General features: G+C 46.5%; 1 protein-coding gene across 2 annotated transcripts in view; it reads left to right on the top strand.

Annotated features, from left to right (window-relative positions):
• Positions 1-5,385: 5,385 nt before the first annotated feature.
• The window catches only part of CAMK2A (calcium/calmodulin dependent protein kinase II alpha), a 206,655-nt gene continuing 188,928 nt past the window's right edge, over positions 5,386-23,112 (top strand). The window contains exon 1 of one of the 2 annotated variants that reach the window (XM_060240317.1): positions 5,386-5,746. In XM_060240317.1, the coding sequence (XP_060096300.1) occupies positions 5,685-5,746 (62 nt within the window). In that variant the 5' untranslated portion in view covers positions 5,386-5,684. The remainder of the gene's footprint in view (positions 5,747-23,112) is intronic. The other variant, XM_060240318.1, reaches the window with a different exon arrangement.

The following is a 23,112-nucleotide window of genomic DNA, read 5'->3' on the forward strand; positions in this document are numbered from 1 at the left end:
CAAATTAAAAACATACAAAGTCGTAAATTACAGCATGACACAGGATGAGATGATTACTGCTATTTTGTTTGGCTTTAAAGGGGATTAGAACAAATCAGGGACAATAAGTATTTCACTGGCTATTAGGAATGATACTTCAGTGGAGCCTCCAAACTCAGAGACAGATAGCTGGGGGCAATCACCCATGAAGGGCTGCTCCTGTTGTGTCCTGGTTGTGGAGGTCCTGAATGGCTATACTTTGCTGGAAATAGGATGAAGCTCTGCTTCACCAGGCTCTTCTGTCTGCATGTCTATTATTTCATTATTCTGCTAGTCATCTGAAAAAGGGGCAAGAGCTATGGAGGGCAATGGCCCTTGATGAAAACTCTACTGCATCCTGCTGTCACTTCAGAGATTTCCCAAAACATTGCCCAGAAGATATCAAGCTTGCTTTAAAAACTTAAAGCTCCAGATATCAAGATTTACTCTCATGTGAAGCTCCCTGTGTTGAAAGGTAATTATTCTCCTGGAGGCTTCATCCTCCTTCTGCCCTGGAAACAGGCAAGGTAAGTTAGATATATATTAGTCTTCTTTAATGGATCAAGACTAGAAGAGAGCAAATGTTATCCCAAATTTCAAAAAGGGAGGAAGGATGATCCAGGAAAGTACAGGCCAGTCAGTCTGACCTCTGTCCCAGGGAAGATACTGGAGCTGATCTCAGAGGGGTCAATCTGTGAGCATGTGAAGGACAGCTTGGTGATCTTAGTTAGTCAGCATGGATTTATCCCCAACAGGTCCTGTCAGACCAACCTTGTTTCCTTCTTTGGTGTTGTCTACCTGGATTTCAGTAAAGCTTCTTACAGGGTTCCCATGATGTTCTGCTGGGTACACTGGAGGACTGTGAACTGAACTGCAGGATAGTTATGTGGATAGGGAACTGGTTGAAGAACCACACCCAGAGAGTAGTTGTCAATGGCAATTCACCTGATTGAAGGGAGGTATACAGTGGGGTGCCACAGGGCTTGGTTCTGGGCCTGGTACTTTTCAATATTTTTATAAAAGATCTGGATGAGGGAATGGAGAGACTACTCATTAAATCTGCAGATTACACCAAATTTGGATGAGTAGTGAACACACTAGAAGAGAGACATAGAATTCAATGAGAGATGAACACACTGGAAAAGTAGATGGATGTGAATAAGATGCAATTCAACAAGGGTAAGTACATCTGGGTAACAAAAACAGCAAGCATCCATACTGGATGGTGGACATATTTCTGAGTAGCAATGTGTGTGAACAAGACCTTGAGGTAACGGTGGACTGAAAGCTAAATATGAGCAGTTAATGTGATATAGCAGTAAAAAAAGGCTAATGCTGTCTTGGGATGTATCAGCAGAGGTATAACATCCACATCATAAGATGCCATAGTCCCTCTGCACACGGTGTTGGTCAATCTGAAAATATCACTTCAAAAAGGATATGGACAGAATGAAGCAAGCACAGAACAGAGTGATGAAGATAATCAGAAGAGGGGTCAGGAAACCAAGCTGTACAAAGAAAGGCTGAGGGACTTGGGAATGTTCAGTCTGGAGAAGAGAAAGTTGGGGCAGGAGGTAGGATATGATTGCTCTTTTTGTGTAGTGGAGCAAACACAAACACCTGATTCCATTTGGCTGAAGACCTCTTTATTAACAGTAACTGTAAGGTAACTTGGTTATTGGAATAAGGAATAACTGTACTTAACTAAGCTGGACAAACAGGGATGGGCACAAATGACGCATGAACAAAAATTCATGACCAATCAGGCTAGTTCATGCTTTGTGAACCAGGGGCTCAGGAGAACATGTCTCTCCCCCACCCCCTTCCGCCAAATCTGCCCACAAACTCTATGGCACCAGCTCACTTCCAGTCAGGTTGCCGGATTTGAAAGTAAGCTTACTTTCATATCCGGCAACCTGACTGGAAGTGAGCTGGTGTCAGAGCCCACCACTGGCCTGTGACCTGAACCAAGTGAGTTCTGAAGGCATTTAAATGCCTTTGAAGCTCACTTCCAGCCCATGAACCACAAATCAGTTTGTAGAAATTCATGGTTCGTGGTTTGTAAAAGCCTCCAAACCATGAACTTCCACAAATCTCCATATTTAAAGTTTGTGCCCATCTTTATGGACAAACACACATCAGGGTTGCTTTAGGTTGATCCTTCATTAAGCAGGGAGTTGGACTAGATGGCCTGTATGGCCCCTTCCAACTCTATGATTCTATGAGTTTGCCATTAGCACATTTCCTGAACCTATCACTGACTAAAGGAAGACTAGTTAAAGTTTTTAGTGAGAACTCTTTGCCTTTTCTATTATATCTAGGCTTATTTAACTAGCTGAGTTCTGGGGAAAGAATGAAAACCAGCTTGTCCTGGAACATACTAGAATAGGGTTGCCAAGTACCCAAATTCCTGTAGCAGGGGACTTTCGCACATGACATAATGACATCACCCGGAAGTGATGTCATCAAAACGGCAGCATGTGCAGGCCACTCTAGGCATTTCCGGGAAGACTCTTTGGTTTTCCCAGACGCTCTAGCCATTTGGGAGGTAAAACCCATAACCTGTTGTACCATAGAGTTTTCCCTCCCAAATGGCTAGAACGTTCGGGAATGTCTAGAGCGGCCCTGCGTGTGCGCCACCATTTTGATGATGTCACTTTCAGGTTATGTCATCACACCAGTGACGTAGAGGGAAGTTCCCCCTGCCGGCCCAATGTGGCCCGGTGGCTTGGGAACCTCCTGGGCAGGGGAACCCCCACCCAGACCGGGGACTTGGCATCCCTATATTAGAACCTAAAGCCACTGCACTCAGTCACTTACCCTGTAATTGCAGGTCCCTTAAGACCAAGAACACCTTTGAGGTTAACATCTACTTAGGGATGCCAGATGGGACATGGGGACCCCCTGGAATTATAGCTTATCTCCAGACTGTGGAGATCAGTTCCCCTGGGTGAAAAATGGAGATCAGTTCCCCTGGGTGAAAAATGGACACTTTGGAGGGTGGACTCTGTGGCACTGTATCCCACTGAGATCCCTGTCTTCCTCAGGCTCAATTTCAGAATCTCCAGAAGTTTCCCAACCTGAATCTGGCAACCCTACCACCAATCCACCACTTGTGGCCAAGAGGGACCTGGCAACCTTAGCTCTCCTCCTGGTGATTTGCTAAAGTGCTGAACTTCAACTCCTCTGAATATTTTAAAAATTTTATAGCCATGCCTCCTGCCTTCCTCCTTTGCCTTAACAGGAACAGGCCTTTTCTCATATGCAGGCCTTTATCTGTTAGTGAGTTACTGTTTCAGACAAGGCCTTCTTCTTGTTCCCTGATGATAGCTGTGTACAGGTTTTGTCTAATTTCCCTCTACACAGCTAGGGTTACTAACTGGCTTGGAGGAAAATGGTCTGTCCCTTTAAGAGAGGTTCAATGGTATGTTATTTACCAAGTGATGTTATATACAGTACCTCCATGTCGTGGAAAGTTTCAACCACTCCTTTCCATACACTCTTCTCACAAGCAGGCCTTTATCTGTAAGTGTGGCACTGCTGCAGAGAAGGTCTTCCTCTTGTTCCCTGGTGATAGCTGTGGACAGGTTTGGGCTCCTTTTCCTCTCCTTGGGCTCTAGGGTTACCAAAAGGCCTGGAGAAAAATGTCTTGTCCCTTTAACAGATGTTCAACGAGATGCTATTATCCAAGTGATGTTATACATCTCCATGCCATAAGAAGTTCCATCCACCATTTTCCATACATGAAATCTCTTTGTAAAAGATGTAACATTTTTATTGACAAACCTAGCTGATCCTCCTCAGGCTTCACCCTCTTTCCCTCTCCCTGTCTCCAAACTTAACTATCCCATACAAGAGTTTGCTGTTGTGGAGAAGGGAAAATTTGTGTGTAACCCTGAAATAATGCATAGCATTTATTCCCATTTGAAAGAAATTTTTGTGACTGAGCAAGGATACTTGTACTATTACAGGCGGATCTTTGCCTCATCACAAACACTCATCAGGGTTCCTGCCTCATCTTTGGTCCACCCCTGCTACTCAATAATGGGAGGCAAATGGTGTCCCATGACAGCATGAACTCATTTCTGACCATGTAACTGTGTTGCAGGATTTTCTAAGGTTCTTCTGAAACACTGTGGTTTTTAACCATAGTCTTTCAGGGTAATCCTAAAATGTCCTGCAACACAGTGAAGTCACTTCCAGTTATGCAGCTGGAAGTGACATTGCAGGATGCCATTTGCACAAACCTTTGCCCTCCCCAAGTCTCCTGGGGGTTCTCAGCCAAGGGCTTGCAACCCAAAATGGATGTCACTGAGTATGATCAATAGTTGTCTGTTCTGAAGCCTAAAAAAATAACAGATGTTTCTGGGAAAAGTAGATACTTTCATATTGGAATTCACTCCAAAATGAGCCATCCACTGATAGAGATGAATATCCGAAGGAAAAGAAGCAGATTTATAACTGTTACACATTACCTACAGTTGAATGGATGTGTTGAAAAATCTGCAATGCTCATGTATATATGAAAGTGCTGGGAAAAGATCTTGTCACACCCCAACGGCTTGGGAGGAAAGATATCAGGGTTATTGACAAGATGGGGGGGGGGGGACTCTCAGAAGTGTTGCATGCTTTCAAGGATCCTTAACTCAGCCCACACTTTGCTAGGCAACTTGTCCTTCTGTCTGAACACTTTCTCTTAGCAGCAGCTACATATAACTAAAAATGGCATTATCCAGTTCCTTTCTCTTATGGAATGAGGTGGGTTTTTTTAAAAAAAAAAATACACCAATAACAAAACCAGAAAGTGCATGAAATCTGGGCCAGAAATCCCACTGGGAATAAAGCTCAGTTGCTGATTTCCAGAAGGTTTTGTAGCCTATGAATTACTTTTTGCTGCTCCCCCTACAGGAATGGAAGAAATTCTGAATACTTCCTACTTTGTCCAGAGAACACTGTGTAGTCCTTTACAGGTGTCTGGTTTGGATGATCTTAAGGAAGGCTGAAAAGAGATGAAAGAAGTAGTCCCTCACCCTCTATATTACCCCAGAGTAGCTTTGGCTGAATAAATGTCATGTTTCTTTAAACCTTAGAAATATGCAGTTGCCCAGACAACACAGCAATACCTGTCTTTCTGTAGAATAAGATGTAGTTGCCAAGGCAACGGCATCCTGTCTTTCTAGAGACCATCCTGTAATGTGGAAATGGCTGTTTCCATAGTAACATTTTTGTCCCAGTTAATTCTCAGTGGCATGGCTTAATATGCTTTAATATTTATATTTCATATTTTAAAAAATGAATCCTCTTTCTTCAAGTCATCTTTAGTTTCAAGCTCAGGATGCACTTTCCACAGTCACAGAGTCAGGGCGTTAGAGAGCTGCAAAGTGGCAGGCAAAGCAGGTGTTTGGGAAGCAGTTACCCGGGCAACAGAAACAGGGCGTTCCAGAGGTGGTTGCTATGGGGAACTGGATGCTGACGAAGGCTTGTGAGGCTGAGAAGACAAATTGCCCTCATCATTATCTCCAGGCTTGTCAATCATACATATTTGCCTATTTACCTCTGAGAGGGAGAGTGCACTAGGAGCAAAGAGAAAAACCAGAAAGTGTGCTCAAGAGAGGAGAGGTGTTCGCGTAGAACTTCACGCCAGGGGAGGCAGTCACCAATCCAGGATGGCAACCATCACCTGCAACCGGTTCACAGAAGAATTTCAGCTCTTTGAAGAGCTAGGAAAGTAAGTCTGAGACATCTGGGGGGAAAATCATTGTGTTGAATGAGAATTTTGGATGGATGAATAAGAGGGTGGGGGGAGAATAAGGAGACTGAGACCAGAATGGGAACAGCTGGCATCTCAGGGGGAAGAAAAAGCAATGAAGTGAATAACCAAACTCACAGAGGAGCAGGGAAATGCAGGCTCTAAAGAGAGCAGAAGGGCGGGGGGGGGGGGTGCTCAGGAGAAAGAATCAGTCCTGCTGGAAGCTGGCACACAATTTCAGCCTGTTGTTTAAAATTAGGATTCTATTTCCCTCCATTTTTGTAAGACAAAAAGATCAGCATGTAAAAGGTTAAAATCCCTTAATGGCATGGTTCACTCAATTGGGGGGTGGGGGGGGGGGTTGTTGTCTGTAGTGGTGAAAAGACTCTACTAAAGATGTCAAGGGCAATATGATCCTACTTAAAAATTACCCCAAGATTTCTCTTGAGAACTTTAATGTGCTTCATTTGCCTACCAAGGAGCAACTTCCTAGGGAAGTCACTATCTAACCAAAGTAACAGGCACTGGAGGTTTAAGGGTCCTAGACAGCACCTATCCTGTTGCCCATATTCACCAAACTGGTGTGTGGAAGCATTCGACGCAATACGGTGGGGACAGTGTGAGCAGCTGTCAGCTGGATTTTGTGAGATTGTAATGAACAAATGGGGACTGTGTTTAGTTTTGCATATCGGACTGCATTTTTGCATGCACACCTGGGTTTGCATCCCTCTTTTACAGTTGGCATGCATGTTTGTTTGTCTAAGTATATTTCTGTGTAAGTGAGACTCTGTATGTGTGTGTGTGAGAGAGAGCACATGTGTGAGTTTATGTGTTGTTTCACTCTGTGTATACCGCACTGGAGGGTTTATTTTCCTCAGTCCCATTGAAATGTGTGGCAATTTACATGATCAGACTCTTTAATATGCATCTTTTACGCTTCTATTTGTAATATAAATGTCTGCTAATGCATGTTTGTATGTACCTGTTTTATTTATCAGACACATTTATATGCATTCTTGGCAGGTTATCTCTATATAAATGATCCCTAATAATGTACATGCTTAGATTTTGGGCATGTGTTTTGTTGGAATTATGTACAAATTTTCTGCATATGTTTGCCATGTTCTCCAAGTGCCTTGATATACATATTCCCCTTCCTCTTTGAATCTCTCATTTTTTGAGTGTGCAACATACTGTGGATATGTGCCTCTGATTCAAACATGTAGGCATGTCTGTTTGCAGGTGTGAATGTTTCTGCAAGTGAATGCGCTGGTACTTGCATACATATGTGTTTTTATGTGTAAGTCTCTGGAGATAATTTTTTGATGTATTTCAGTATAAAAGTATAGTATATAGAATTATGGAAAATATTTAGGGCAAGGAAGAATTTAGAAGAAAAAATCTGACTCCTCTATTTGAGGTGGCTGGCACATGTCCAAAGCAGAGGATAAGAGGGATAAATTCTGTAGGAATCAACTCTACATCAGACAGTTGAGTTAAACTGGTTTATATAAGCAAGGTTCCTCTGACTTGTGTACATCCACATACTTACACAGAGAACATATTGATTCACCAGACACTGTATTTATTTTTGAAAAAATCTGAATGATTCAATCATGCAAGGGTGGTGGAAGGATGAGTCAGTGGCCAGATTTCTTCAAGAAGTGAACATGCAGCTTTCTTTTCAGCTTAGGAGTTAAACACAATACTTTAACTTATTCCCAAGAAAGAGTCAAACCAGTCTCTTCAGGTGGTGACTAAATCTCCCCCCACCCCAGCCCTCATGCAGGTACGATTTTGAGCAGCAACTAGGGCTGTGATATTCACAAGGCTGGATGGAAGGATTCTGTGGTATTCACAAGGCCTGGATGGAAGGATTCTAATGTTGAAATAAGACGAAAATTAGAAATATGACTGTAAAGAGAAGGAAGAGTCTACCAACTATGCGGGTTATATAACAGTAACTCCCAAAGCCAGTTTCCTTGAATGGTATCACTTCATGGTCACCAACACCAACAGAGAGCCAGTTTGGTGTAGTGGTAAAGTGTGCAGACTCTTATATGGGAGAACTGGGTTTGATTCCCCACTCCTCCACTTGCACCCGCTGGAATGGCCTTGGGTCATCCATAGCTCTGGCAGAGGTTGTTCTTGAAAGGGCAGCTGCTGTTGAGAGTCCTCTCAGTCCCACCCACCTCATAGGGTGTCTGTTGTGGGGGAGGAAGATAAAGATGACTGTGAGCTGCTCTGAGACTCTGAGATTCGGAGTGGAGGGCGGGATATAAATCCAATATCATCTTCTTCTTCTTCATCATCATCATCTTCTTCTTCTTCTGACTGAGCTTTACAGTTTCTTCGATCTTTGCTCATACTGTTACTTGCCTCTTCATTCCATTCAGGAATTCTTGTGGATGAAAGGGTGTATAGAAGGGAGAAGCTTCTAATTTTCTCCTTCTTTAATCTAGCTCAGAAGGAGGTGAGAAGACAAACTAGGATTGTTGCCATGCAGAAGCCCATGAATGGCTGCATGTGCCTGTGTTGTCAATTGTAATGCAAGAGAAAAAAAGATTAGCATTGCATGGGGGGAAAAGGATATGTGCTGCATGGGATGTGATTGTGTATTTGCAGAGTTGTCCTGTACACACATTGTCTACTATCCAGACTTGATTTTGGGCACTGTCACACATTATTATAATGTCTTGATAACACTAAATATGTTACCCAGCATGGGTGCAAAATGACCACTTCCTCAGAGAGAGAATAAAACAAATTGAACTAGCCAGCAGGTGCAAAGTATCACAGGGTATCTATTTCTTAAGATATTTTAAGGAATACTCATAAGGAAGACTAGTTGGAGATGTCTCTATAGGATATTAAGAAGTCTGTTCAATGGGCCCTTCTCTGAAAGAGTTTAGACATTTTATCTTGAAAACTTATTCACCCATCAAACTGACCTGCTGACAAAGAATTAATTGATACAGAAGGGATTTTCTAAATAGTCTCTCATATTAGACCATTAAGCATCATTTTGATAAGATCATTCTTATTATGTGCATTATATCTTTGCAGAATTGCCTATGAGACAAAATATGTGACAAAAGTGGCCCTTATCCTAAAGAAATAATCTAATTTCAGTCAATAACATGAGGATGGGCATATAAATCTCACGAGAATAAAGATGGACACATTCTTCCCCTAATCAAGTGAACAGACTTGAATTAAGTCATTTTTGCTACAGCATTTTTTGTATACATATGTTACGAACACATCAATGGTTCTAGAGTGTGTGCTAGGTGGAGGATCTGAGTATAGGGTGAGTTGGGACTTCTGAAGTCCAGTTGGAACTTCTGCCATAAATTAAAGACATTCTAGGTTGACAAAGTGAAGCAATATTCTCAGTATTTTGGCAGTCTAGAAGCAATTAAGAGGGAACAGTGAGCACACTACTTCCAAAGCAAATGGAGTAAAGCACCTCATTTGTATACTTTTCTTGATTCCTGAGATGAACAAAGTTACTTAAGTACTCAAATGTACTTATCATAGAAAATACTTTAATTGACATCTATGTTCACCACTAATTGGATTGATTAGTAATCTTTGAACATTGTCTGAAGGAAATTTTTGGATGTACCCAAAATAAATAAAAAACCTTTTTAAATGTACCCAACACAATATTTTTCTGGGAGATGAGGGAACTGTTCATGGTATTGTTATTAATTGTTATGCTTTACACCAAAGAGTTTTCTACCTGCCTTTCCAACATATTTATGAAAGACACCGCTTTCAGAATTATCTTTGAGAGAGGGAAGCTAAAACACTGAAAATCCGGATTTCCTCAGCTGCAGCTCTAAGAACCGGAGATTTTTCTAATATATTCAAAATAATACAGTAACCCTGTATTGGATTTGCAGTGCTTTGTATAATGATTTCATGTGTGTGTGTAGTTGGTAAAGTAAACATAATGTTTACATTGCTGTGTAGTTCTAATATATGGCTTTAAAATGGCAGGAAAGTACACTCAGGTTAACCATTTGGGAAACTGCGTTCACATAAAATTAATTAAGCAATGGAACATTTAGGCTAGGACAACAGGAATATATTTGTTTAGAGGTTTAAAAGGAAAGATGGAGGATGATGCATGGGACATTCATAATTAAAGCATTGCTTTTTCAACAGTTTCCAAAAAGAGGGGTCTTGCACATATGAGGCATGATGAATCAGTGTGCTTGACAGCCTTAGTTCAAATGGGGTTTATTTCATCCCCCTGCTGATTACTGCTAGTCCAAACAGACTGGCACAGTCAGCATAGCTACCAGAGCATCTGTGCCAAATAAACAGTACCAGTAGCCCTTCAACCCCATGCTAAATGGTACCTCCCCCCACACACAGGGAATCAGTAAAAAAAAGAAAGAAAGAATATTTATATTTACTCTCGTCTGCATATCAGATGCAAGAGCTAAAGAATCATATATACGACACTGTGTGCCTAGAGGCACTTTTTATACTGGCTTTTATCTTTTGACACAGCCCCAAAGTTTTGTTTGTTTGTTTGTTTTAAATCAAGATTAGTTTCTATACCTTCTAATTGTTTGAGGAAAAGTCATAGGTGTTCCTCTCCTTCTCTCTCCCTTTTTGTACTTTCAAATTACTTTTCATTTCTTGACATTTGATGACTGCTTGATAGAATTTGAATTTTCCTTTCACAAAAGTTTTTATTTTATTTTCGTAACTGGATTTGGGTAAGCTGCGATAGCTATATATAGCTAAACTGTTAGAAATCCTGATTTCATATATTAAACAATCTCTGTTTTAAATGATGGAAGGAAGGAAGGAAGCCATGACTAGTTCAAGCCAGAAAGACATTGCGTAAACTATTATACAACAGCTTGGTGCTTAACAGCAGGATTTTTATATTAATTAGTGGCTAGGAGGTTCATTTGGAGGAACAGCTCCTGCTATCTCATTATGTTGGATATCTGGCTATTTTTTTTTTTTTTACTGGCGATAGCATTTGGATATATACCTTACCACATAGCTACCCTCTCCCCAGAGCAAAATTATGAGAATTATTTTTTGTCCTCTGGGTGGTGGTAATGAGATTAAAAAGCAGAGGTGAAGAACTGGCACCACAACAAATATATCTGTCTCTAATGTGTCCTTTCGTTGGCACTGCTGAATGGCTCTGTTCAAAATATGCCTGTTTTCTTCCAGCACGAGAAGGCAACATTCCCAGAATTTAGTTCATCTTTTTGCATTCCTTGAGTTTGGCAGTGTGGCTGAAATCCCAGCAGCCTCTCTTCAAAGGTGAAGAGGGAAAGCTAGTGTTTCCTCCTCAAGGACCCGCTGTTAAGACTATCAAGTGAAAGAACAGAGATGAGCTGATACTTTGAAGAAAGCAGACATTTTTCTTTCTTATCATTGTCATAACATAATAAAAGCATAGTCTGTCCCAAGGTGAGAGGGGGAAAGTGAGGAATACTAAGGGACATGAAATGAAATGAAGGGGGCAATCTACTATGGAGGGGGGGCATTCCTCTGAGAAAATGAAGGAACCCAAACAAAACAAAGAAAAGGAATAGTCAGCCTCTTTCTGAGTTCCTTGGATCCACCCGCATGGTAGGTGAAAGAAGGGGCTGAGTGAAATTATCATGCGGCACTATATAATCAGTCACCTCGTTCCCAGACTCTACTTTTAAAAGAAGAGTAAAAATCACAGCCCATACATTTCTTTCCAGAAAGGAGAAACTGATTTGAAAGAGGAGGTGGTGTGGAATGGAAGCAGGCAGCCTCACAGGCTGGTGCTGGCAAGGGAAGTGTGAACAGGGGAGAAAAAACAAACTGTCCTTGAGCCACAGGCTCCGCTCATGTGGAATATGGGCTTGTAAACTCTCAGAGCTGAAAAATACGGTAAAGCTGCTATCTTCTCACTGCTGAAATGGAGGCCTGTTATTTCTACTTTTTCATGTGACTGTTGCTTGAGATGCAGGCAGGCTGCTTGTTCTGGCCCCAGGATGGCTCAGCTAGCTGCCAGCAGGGGAAGGGCCTTCTTGGTTATGGCCCCTAACTTGTGGAATGCACTCTTGGATAACACAGTGCCCTGCCAGACTTGTTTAGTTTTTGCTACCTGAAACAAAGGTCTTCCTGGGGCAGGGACATGTTCCTGCATATTCTGAGGAGCACATAAAAGGGTTGTGCAGTTGTGCGGCATTCCGCAGCACACCCATGTCTGCTTTTATCAGATTATTTTATCACAGTGTCCTTGCCATTCTATCACTTTGTCCCTGTAAAGATGATGCAGCACTCATCTCAAAGCATTCCCCATCTACATACATCTGCTGTTCAGACCTTTGGATAGCCAGAGAAACAGGTCTGGATGGAATCTGTCTTGTGTAGGGATAAAACCCAGCAGCAGCGTTAGTGGTCTCACCGCTCAGGTCTCTGCCAAAAAGAAAAAAGAAATTCAACATCGTTGTTCTTTTGAAAAGCCACAGGGGCAGTCTAGTTGGGCTTCATTGTTCGGATGTGATAGTTTCTACCCAGAGAACAATATACTTTGTATGCAAGGAGGGACGGTGGCTCAGTGGTAGGGCATCTGCTTGGTAAGCAGAAGGTCCCAGCATCAATCCTCAGCTTCTCCAACTCAAAAGGGTCCAGGCAAGTAGGTGTGAAAAACCTCAGCTTGAGACCCTGGAGAGCTGCTGCTAGTCTGAGAAGACAATACTGACTTTGATGGACCCAGGGGGGGGGGGTCTGATTCAGTAGAAGGCAGTTTCATACGTTCATATGTTCAAGGAAGGAAGAAAGGAGGGATGGTGGCTCAGTGGCAGAGCATCTGCTTGGTAAGCAGAAGGTCCCAGGTTCAATCCCCAGCATCTCCAACTAAAAAGGGCCCAGGCAAAGAGGCGTGAAAAACCTCAGCTTGAGGCCCTGAAAACCCACTGCCAGTCTGAGTAGACAATGCTGACTTTGATGGACTGAGGGTCTGATTCAGTAGAAGGCAGCTTCATATGTTCATATGTTCTTTGTCATATGCTAGATCTACCCTTTGGTGTAAGTCTCCAATATCCTTTGGAGCACTGTAGCAGAAGAGATAGGACACACTCTCATAATGGCATTCTGAACAGTATATCTCTCCCCTGTACCACTTCAGAAATTAGAAGTGGGTAATGCTATGTGCACGACCAATGCTGATCCCTGGCTGTTCCTGCTATGTGAGGTAGGCTGCTATGAGCAGAAGGAATAGTGCAAAACTAGTCCCTGCTAACTCCCAAAGTTACTTCCAAACATCTGAGTGATCCCCATTGGCTTATACATAGGAGATCAGGGACACTTCAAATGTAGTCATCAGCAAAGAATGTTTCTTCTTGAAGAAAAGGGTTATTTTTCTCCCTCATTTTTCTCTTGAAAGTATGGAGTCCTCAAAGGGTAAGCATAATGTATTTCAAACACTCATTTCCTCAGGGTAAAGGGTTTGTATTCATGGTGACTAAATCCCATCCCCCCAGGTAAAATGTACTGGGTTCAAAGCATGAGGACGCCCAAGAGATAGTGAGTTCAGCTCTTTATTCAGTTATTCAGCATAGTGAGATAGGAACAGAACTGTCTGGCAGGACCAATAGCCCTGCTTATATGCATGCAAACCTCCCCACCCAAAACCCCATTACCACCATCCCATTACACACAACTATAGGTCAATAGCTGGCCTAACGATCCCTGATGGGCCTCCTTCCTGAATCCAAGTGGCTATTGTTTTAGGGTCTCAAGCTCAGCCAAGTCTCTGCTGGCCCTAAGGCCAGACTCCAGTTCCAATACATAACACTCCTCCCCACAAAGTTTCCCAACACCTAACAAACATAGTCTCTAAGATGTGCTGGTTTCCGTCACTCCCTGTTGGACTGATGAAGCCCCTCAGGAGTGGCCGAGGTAGCTGGTTCCCTTGTCTGGGCTGCCAGTGCTGGGCTGCTGGAAGGCTGTGGTGGTGGAGCGGTTGAAGGGTCCCCGATGTCGAAGGTGCCTGGTGGGGGTTCCTCTGATTCCCGGTGGTCTGGCTGGGTGCTGACTCCCGTAGGCTTCTGCGGTGGCACCCACCAGGGTTGCTCTGTGGTGTCTGATGTAGCGTCTGCCTTGGCAGGGAGCATGGGGCGGTGGAGTTGATCCACATGTCTGCGCAGGACATCGGTTGAGACCTCATATGAAACTGGGCCCGTGACTTGGATGACTCGGGCGGGGATCCATGCTGGGCCACTGCTGAAGTTCCAGACATATACGGAGTCTCCCGGAAAAAATTCTTGGGGCGCCTCCTGGCACTCCGGTGATGGCCGAAGTTTGGGAGCTCTATCTGGGTCCAGTCTGGTCATCAGGTAGCGGCCCATGAGAAGCTCTGCTGGGCTACAACCTGTGGTAGCACTAGGGGTCACTTGATGGCTCAAAAGGAACGCAGTTAATCAGTGGTCTCAGTTCTGGTGAATTAATCTCTGGAGAGACTCTTTTGTGGTGCGCACCATCCGTTCCACCTGTCCATTGGTGGCTGGGTGGAACGGGGCAGAGCGGATGTGCATGATGAGGTAGCGACCCAGAAACTCTTGGAACTCCTCTGAAGTGAAGGCCATTGTCTGTGACCATTGTGTCCGGGACGCCATGTGTGCAGAAAATCCTACAGAGCACTTGGATTGCTGCTCAGGAGGAGGTGGAAGTGACTGGGACTACCTCCAACCACTTGGTGTATGAGTCCACCAAAATAAAGAATATTTGCCCCTAGAAGGGGCCCGCAAAGTCCAAGTGCAACTGGGACCATAGGTTGCGGGTGGACTCCCAGTGTTGCACAGGGGTGCGGGGTGGTCCTGGCCGGGTTTCCTGGCAGACCTGGCATTGCTTGACCCAGGCCTCAATCTCACTGTCCATCCCTGGCCACCATACATAGCTCTGGGCGAGCGCTTTCATTTTAATGATGCCCGGATGAGTCTCATGCAGGGCTTTCAAAACTCGTGGGTGCAAGGCAAAGGGAACCACCACCTGGCTGCCCCAGAGTAAGCATCCCTTGTGGGGAAAGAGTTCATCCCGGCGTGAGGAAAAGGCTGTAAATTTGGGGTCTGTCCGGCCAGTAGGCCACCCCCTCCCCGCCCAGTCAAGGACGCGGGATAAGATCTGGTCCTTACCCGAGTGGCAGGCGACGTCAGCAGATTGCAATGGTTGGTTGGGGAGATCCTCAATGAGTAGGATCTGGTGGGCCGGGGCCAGGTCTTGGGCAGGTAATGGCAGGCGACTGAGGGCGTTGGCATGCCCCATCGCTTTTCCTGGCCTGTGCTGCAGGGAGTATTGGTAGCCTGTGAGAAAAATAGACTAGCGCAGGACCCAGGGCAAAAGCATCTGGGGGGTTTGCCGGTCAGGAGCGAGTAGACCCAGCAAGGGCTTGTGGTCTGCAGCAATGGTGTATAGCTGCCTTTAGAGGTAGTTGTGGAACTTTTTTACTCCCGCAACAATGGCCAGCACTTCTTTGTTGATTTGCACGCAGTTGTGTTCAGCTGAATTCAGGGTGCGTGAGTAATAAGCCACTGGCACCTCCCTGCTGTCCAGGAGGCGATGGCTGAGGACTGCCCCGACACCATATGGGTAAGTGTCACAGGTAAGGATGACTGGCAAGGATTCATTGAAGTGTGCCAGGACCTTGTTGGAGGTCAGCAGGTCTTTGACAGCCTGGAATGTAGAGGTTTGCTTCTTACCCCAGACCCAAGGAGCATTCTTGTAGAGGAGATGGTGAAAGGGTTCCGCAAACATGGCTTTGAGGGGCAGGAAGGAATGATAAAAGTTCAGGAGCCCCCAAAATGCTTGTAGCTCCTTCCAAATTCCTGAAAAATGCTCGTAGCTCTTGAACTTTGGATTTGGGTTCTGGGGCATCAACTATAGCGCTGATTTTGCTGGGAGCCGGATGAATGCCCTCTGCATCAACTAAGAATCCCAGGAACTCGACCTGTGGGACTCCCAGGAGACACTTTCCCCGCTTCACTTTTAGCCCAGCCAAGTTGAAACATTGTAGGATGGCGCGAAGATGGTTGATGAAGTCCTCTTCCGTTGGGGTGGAGATCAGAACATCATCAAAGAAGGGCTGGACCCCAGGGATACCATTTAAGAGGGAGTCCATTAAGTTTTGGAAGATCCCCAGGGCCATGCTGACCCCAAACTGCATTCTCTTAACCTTGAATGCCCTCCTGTGTGTAACAATCGTTTGCGCCTTGGCGGTGGCTTCATCGATTGGCAGTTGTTGGTATGCCTGTGCCAGATCTAATTTGCCAAAGGTTTTCGCGCCAGTGAGGGAAGCTAGAACATGGCTGATCACCGGCACTGGGTAGGGGTGGTCTTGTAGTGCCTTGTTCAGTGTACACTTGTAGTCCACACAGATGCGAGCATCTCCATTAGGCTTTATGGGGGTTACAATAGGGGTTTCCCAGGTTGCGTTGGGCACTGGTACTAACACCCCTTGGGCCACTAGGCGGTCTAGTTCCACCTCAATTTTAGGTTTGAGCGCGAAAGGGACGCTCCTGGCCTTCATTCTGATCAGCTGCACTTGGAGGTCTAGATCTAGGGACACTGGCGGCCCGTTGTAACAGCCCAAAGACGGACAGAAATTCATCACAAACCCTCTCCAAGACTGTGGGGGTCACTCCCGAGACTGCAAACCCCAAAGGCGCGAACTATGCCAGACCCAGAAAACTAATGTGTCAGCCGCCCACCACCAGCAAGTCCAAAAGTCCGTCAAAATTTCTGTACTGCACCCGGAACTTTCCCTACCCCCTTATGGCTACATTGTTCTGTGAAAAGTCTCTGAGGATGAACCTCGCAGGCTGGAGGCAAGGCCATCCATTGGGACAGATTTTCCTGAGGGTCTCCTCTGAAATAATTGAAATGGAGGATCCTGTGTCCAATTCCATCAGGCAAGGGGCTCCCTCTAACTTGATTCTATCTGGGGTGTCTAACAGCAGATGCAGTACCTGTAGTAGCTGAAGTGATGTGGTGTGGAGCTCCATCTTGTCCATTGTCTCATGTTGCGCGGTTGGTTGCCTTCAGGTCCCTTTGGAGAGGCAAACTTGGGTGATGTGGCTGACTTTACCACAGTTCTGGCATTGGGCATCTCGGAACCTGCAGGTCCTCTGCTCATGGAGCTCTCTGCAGCTGGCGCAGGGAGTTGAGATTGTAGCATGAGGTGGCATTGCGGTTGGGTGTGAGGCACTACGAGTAGGTCAGGGCAGCTGTAAGACCTTTTCCACTTCGTCAGCCGATTCCATGTGGTGAGCTGCCATGGTGACCTTCTTGGAAACTGGTGGGCTTGGCAGCAGACGGACCTCTGTGGTGACCTGGTCTGCTGTTTCTGCGGCGAGGGCCTCTTCCATCGTGACCTGGAATGTGGGGTCCTTCTTGGCAAGGAGCCTCCGTTGGATTCTTTCATTCCTGAGGCCGCACACAAGCTGGTCCTGGAGGGCCTCCTTCAGGTTGCTGAAATTGCAGTGGCGGGCCGCCCTTCAAAGAGCTGTAATGAAAGCCGTAATCGACTCACCCACTGCCTGGTTCCTTCTGTAGAATGTGTGGCGGGCTACTATGATGGAGAGTTTAGGAGCTAAGTGCTCTTGAAGCTGGTTCAAGATGGTCCGGTACGGCATGTCTTTGAGGTTGGCCAGAGGCAGCAGGGAACAGGCGATCTTGAATGTTGAGTGACCGCAGACATGGAAGAAGGCCCGCTTCTTTGCCTTGTCCGTGATGTCCAAAGACTCCAGGAAGAAAGCGAAGCAGGAGGCGTAGGATTCCTAGTCCTCAGTGGTGGCGTCGAACTCATCAAAGTGTCCTGGAGCGGCAGCCATGTCATCCAGCGGCAGCAATGTGTTGTGCAGTGCTGGATGCAGAGTGCAGCAATGCACGGTGCGGTGCCGATGGCCAGGGCTCTTCGCTCACCAGGATCCCATCCTCGTCCCCAGTAAAATGTACTGGGTTCAAAGCATGAGGATGCCCAAGAGATTGTGAGTTCAGCTCTTTATTCAGTGGATCAGCATAGTGAGATAGGAACAGAACTGTTTGACAGGACCAACGGCTTAGATGCATGCAAACATCCCCACCCAAAACCCCACTACCATAATCCCATTACACACAACTATAGGTTAATAGCTGGCCTAACGATCCATGATGGGCCTCCTTCCTGAATCCCATTACCATAATCCCATTACACACAACTATAGGTTAATAGCTGGCCTAACAATCCCTGATGGGCCTCCTTCCTGAATCCAGGTGGCTATTGTTTTAGGGTCTCAAGCTCAGCCAAGTCTCTGCTGGCCCTAAGACCAAACTCCAGTTCCAATACATTACACCAGGGCATAAGTATAATACCGATTGAATATAGTTTCCTTGTGAATGTTGCACAATTACAGAAAGTCTGTTGATGGAGAGCCAGTTTGGTGTAGTGGTTAAGAGTGGTGGACTCTAATCTGGAGAACTGGATTTGATTCCCCACTCCTCCATATGTAGCTGCTGGGTGACCTTGGGTCAGTCACAGTTCTCTCAGAGCTGTTCTCTCAAGAGCAGTTTTCTCAGAGCTCTCTAAGCCACACCTACCTTACAGGGTGTCTGTTGTGGGGAGAGGAAGGAAAGGAGATTGTAAACTGCTCTGAGACTCCAAGTGAAGGGGGGGGAGTATTAAATCCAACTCCTCCTCCTCTTCTGCTTCTTCTTCTTTATCATCTCATGACTGCATTAAAACTAATGGTTGCCACTGTTATTTCACAGCATCGTGAAAGCTAGGCAACATGGACTATCAACCAAGCTCAACAGTGTACAGTGTTCAACTGAGAAGTTGATTTCCATTACCTTTCCTGACACTTATAATCTTTTACTGGGCATGAGTCAGAAAAATCCATTTATTCTCTTTGTGTATACACATTGTTCCCCTGTCTTTCAAGACCCGTTTGAGTTCCATTGTGGGTGTTACTGCCCCCCCCCCCCCCCAGAACACAGCACTGAAAACAAAGAAATGGTGTGCAAAATATCCTATCATCAATGTGATAGATTATCAGATTAACAAAGTAGTCTGCAGAGTAGCATTTACTAGTAATCAGCATGATGCTATAGCAAAGGGAAGCTAAGCAGGTTCAGTGCTTGGATGGGAATTGGGCAAGGAAGACTTTGCAGAGGAAGGCAAAGGCAAACCACCTCTGCTGAATCACTTGCCTTGAAAACCGATTGGGGGTCACCATAAATTGGCTGTGACTTGATGGCCCTTTACACATATGTGTGAATGACATCTTGTTTCCAGATCTAGAAAGCAGGGGCTTAAATTTCACACCCTACAAACATATTTTCTTTTTTATGATTGAGGCATTTGTAACCACTTAGTCTTCTAGTCCTCAATAAGGGCAGGCCTAGAATTCAGCAGGAGCTCACAGGAACCTAGCTCCTGAACAACAACAACAACAACAACAAAATTTTATTTGTATCCCGCCCTCCCCGCCGGAGCAGGCTCAGGGCGGCTTTCTGAGTGTTCCCCTTCCTCCTCCCAACCTACCTTGTCCATGGAATAGCAGGTGCAGCTGCATAACAATCCTTGGTTTAGGAGAGTGGTCAGCCAGCCAGCCACCAGGAGCTTTGCCACACCCCCAGCAGCCCTCATTAACCTCTGGAGAAGCCCATACCTCCCTTTCTCCACTTCTTATGTGATTTGGGGCAGTGGGTGGCTTGCTGGCCTTTTGACTGTGGGGTGGCCAAGGACTTTGGGGGCAGGCCCGGCACTGGGTTTTCCAGCGACCTAGGCCGAAATCCTTCTGCTGCCCCCTATTTTTAAATTTTTTTCATGTGAGGCCCCCCCATTCTCGGCCCTCTCTCGCTTTGACGTAGGAGAGGGCCAGGCACCACCCCCCCACTGGCCTCTCCGAGGCTTGCAAAGCCTCGGCAAGGGCAGGAAGACAGTGGGCATGCTCAGAGCCACTGGCTCTGAGTGCGTGCACTGCCACGCTGCCTCCCCTGACTTTGCCAACACTGGAGGGGATGTGGCAGGGGCAGGCAGCTTCGGTGAGGGCAGGGGGCAGGGAGCAAGCACACTCTGAGTGAGTGCACTCTGAGCACATTTGCTGCCATGCTGCCTCCCATGACATTGCCGACGCTGGGAGGCATGGCAGCGGTGGGGTTGGGGCGTGGCAGCGGCGGGACTCTGAGCACGCCCACTTTCTTCCCAACCTTGCGGAGGCCTTGCAAGCTTCTGCAAGGTTGGGAAGTTAGCAGCACCGGACGCATCGGGAGAGGGAGTGCCTCTTGGACACCCCTAGGCCTGTGGCACCCTAGGCAGCCACCTAGTTGTCCTACTCCCATGCACCGGCCCTCTTTGGGGGTGGCCAAGGAGAGCCCCAGGTGAGCGAGGCCTGCTTGGGCTGGATGGATCTCTAGCTAGCTCAAGCAGGCCTCGCTCGCCTGGGGCTCTCCTGTCTTGCGTTGAGTTGTTTTTGGCTGGTGGTGGGGTGGGGCAGCATATGCGAATGAGTTATGCTAATGAGCTCCACCAGCTATTTTTCTACAAAAGGACACCTGAATAAGGGTAATGCATGGATTTAGGGTGCTACCTCGTGTTAACTTGTTCTCTAATAGGGTTGCCAAGTCCCATTTTAAAAATATCTGGGGACTTTGGGGGTGGAGCCAGGAGACTTTGGGGGTGGAGCCAGGAGACACTGGGGTGGAGCTAGGGGGAGGGGGGAAATGGCGCCGCAGAGCGTGGCTGCTCCTCTGAGATGGGCTCAAATTGGGCCCCTCTCGGAGGAGCAGCTGCGGGGGGGGGGGGCAGCGGCGCAGCGGCGTCACACGCTCCGCCTCTGGGTTGGAATCGGGGGCTGCTGCAGGAGGGAGACGCGCCGGCCTACCGCGGCCTGCTGGCCCAGTGCCTCGTGGGGCTGCCCGCCCCGCCGCCGGCGTTGCGCTGCTGCTGGTGCTGCTGGGCGGCGGGCAGCGCAGACGAGGGCGAGGAGGCGCCCTTGCCGCGCGGGGACTTCTTGTGGGACACGCTGGCTCAGGGCGCAGCCAGTGCCGCCCCCAGTACCGGCCTCGCCCACCCGACGCAGCTCCAGCCGCCCCTCCCGAGCGCCGCCGCCGCCATCCCAACCTGCTGTTCGCCCGCCTTCTCTTCCCTTCCCGTGGTCCACTACAGCCGCCCCGCCCCGCCTCGCCTCACCAGGCCGGCGGCCGGCCCCTCGGCATTTCTCTCAGCCACTGGCAACGCCGCGCTCGCCCCGAGCTGCCCAGCCAGCCCCCAAACCCGGCCAGAGGGAGCGGCGGCTGCATGTGCGAGCGGGGGGCCAGGCCGGGGAGGGCACCAGGCCACCCTCAACACTCCGCCCCCGTTGCTTCCCCTTTGGGAAACGGCTGCTGGCTGAGAGCAGAGCCCCCTTGCCCGGCTTGCCCGCCCTCGGCAGCCTTTGGCCCAACAGCGCCACGGAGGAGCAGCTGCGGGGGGAGGGGGCGGCGTCGCCTGCTCCAGGATGGGGCGGCTTGCCATGTTCGTGGCACCATTTCCCCCCTCCCCTCGCTTCCGTTTTTGGGGGGAGCGGGGGAAGAGGGTGGAAATCCTGGCGTCCCCCGCCAGAGCGGGAGGGTTGGGAAGCCTATTCTCTAATGAGGAGATTATAGGCTTGAAAGGAATGCAGTGGGAATATTAAAAACAACTAAGGAACACATTTCTTTCAGTGTTATGTGTCACTTGGTTATTTCTTTGTTTTCCTTCTCAAGAGTTCACTTCAATATCACAAGGGCTGATCAAAGGCCCCTCTCTTCCTCTATGTACTCCCTTCAGTGTGGAACTCTGTATCATGTGTGGGCCTATTATTTTTTCCATAGAGTTTCTTATTTGATACTCTGTGGCCACTGGGGCCAGGGCTTTTTTTTTTAGCAGGAGCACACAGGAACGCAGTTCCAGTTGGCTTGGTGTCAGGGGGTGTGGCCTAACATGCAAACGAGCTCCTGCTGGGCTTTTACTACAAAAAAGCCCTGAGTGAAATGATGGCAATGTTAGGAGGTGTGGCCTAATATGCAAATGAATTCCTGCTGGGCTTTTTTGTAGAAAACAATTGCGATGTCATGGGGTGTGGCCTAATATGCAAATTAGTTCCTGCTGTGCTTTTTCTACCAAAATAGCCCTGACTGGGGCTGTGATGTAAATCAAATGAGTTCAAGGAGGGAGAGGCCATTTAACTTTCTCCATCAGTTTCCTGATGAAAAATGGTCTTTCTAAGTTGTTTTAGCCCCACTAGGAAAAACTCAAGGGTAAAAGTTCCTCAACAGATTAGAAAGTGGTGGTTTTAAGCTAGCTAACATGAGCCAGGGAGAAAGGTTAAACAGCTCCCCCATACATCTATATACAAGTCTTGCCTTGAGAATAAGGCTGCAAACCTCCAGGAAGGGGCTGAGATTCTCCAGGAAATATAATTGATCTCCAGAGATCAGTTCCCCTTGAGAAAATGACAGCTTTGGAGGGTAGACTCTATGACATTTTATCCCTGCCAAACTTCCTCCCTTTTCCAAACTCCACTCTCCCCAGGCTTTAACCCCAAATCCCCAAGAATTCCCCTTCCTAAAGCTGGCTGAGATTCAGAGCCACCGTGTTATATACATTGTATAAATTAAAAAGCCTTTAAAAGGACATTGAAACTACATGTACTACATCAAATTCAACCCTGGTGTAGTGGTTACTTTTAACAGAGCATCGATTTCAAGAGTGAGATGTACTGGCAAATTTGAGTAGCCCTCTCTATATAGGAACCTGTTGGGTAAATTTGTCAGCACTTCTGTTATCTTTTAAATAGTGGATTAGATTCTGCATATAAAGGAGGGGGGATGAGAGTAAGATTCTAACCTACTGCAGCATTTCTATGAATTGTGCTTTTAAACATGATGCAGCATTCATAGAAATTTTGCAGCATGTGCAAGAAGTCATTACCCCAAAACTTTCAGTTTAAGAATACAAGAAAAGCCTTGCTGAATAAGATCATCTCGTTCATCATTCCGTTTCCGACAGTAGCAAGCCAAATGGCATGCTTTTTGTATGCTTGCTAAATTGGTTGTTTTGTTGTTAGGATGAATGCTATTCAAAAAAATGTTAAGACATTTGAAGTTCTGAGGTATAGGGTCAGTGTGCTTCCTTACTGACTCACATGGCCATCATGGCAATGATGTATAATCCAGAAAAAATGGTCACTCTCACCACATTTTGAGAAATGTTAGTTTTCTAATATTTTTCCAGATATGGCAAATTATCACCTGATGAAGCATTCATGCCTGCTTCTTCACACTTAAATTATGGGGGAAATCTCTTTAAAGGTGCTCCTGTGAATAAT

Source organism: Heteronotia binoei, chromosome 5 (genome assembly GCF_032191835.1).
Source record: "Heteronotia binoei isolate CCM8104 ecotype False Entrance Well chromosome 5, APGP_CSIRO_Hbin_v1, whole genome shotgun sequence".
In the NCBI taxonomy this organism is placed as follows: domain Eukaryota; kingdom Metazoa; phylum Chordata; class Lepidosauria; order Squamata; family Gekkonidae; genus Heteronotia; species Heteronotia binoei.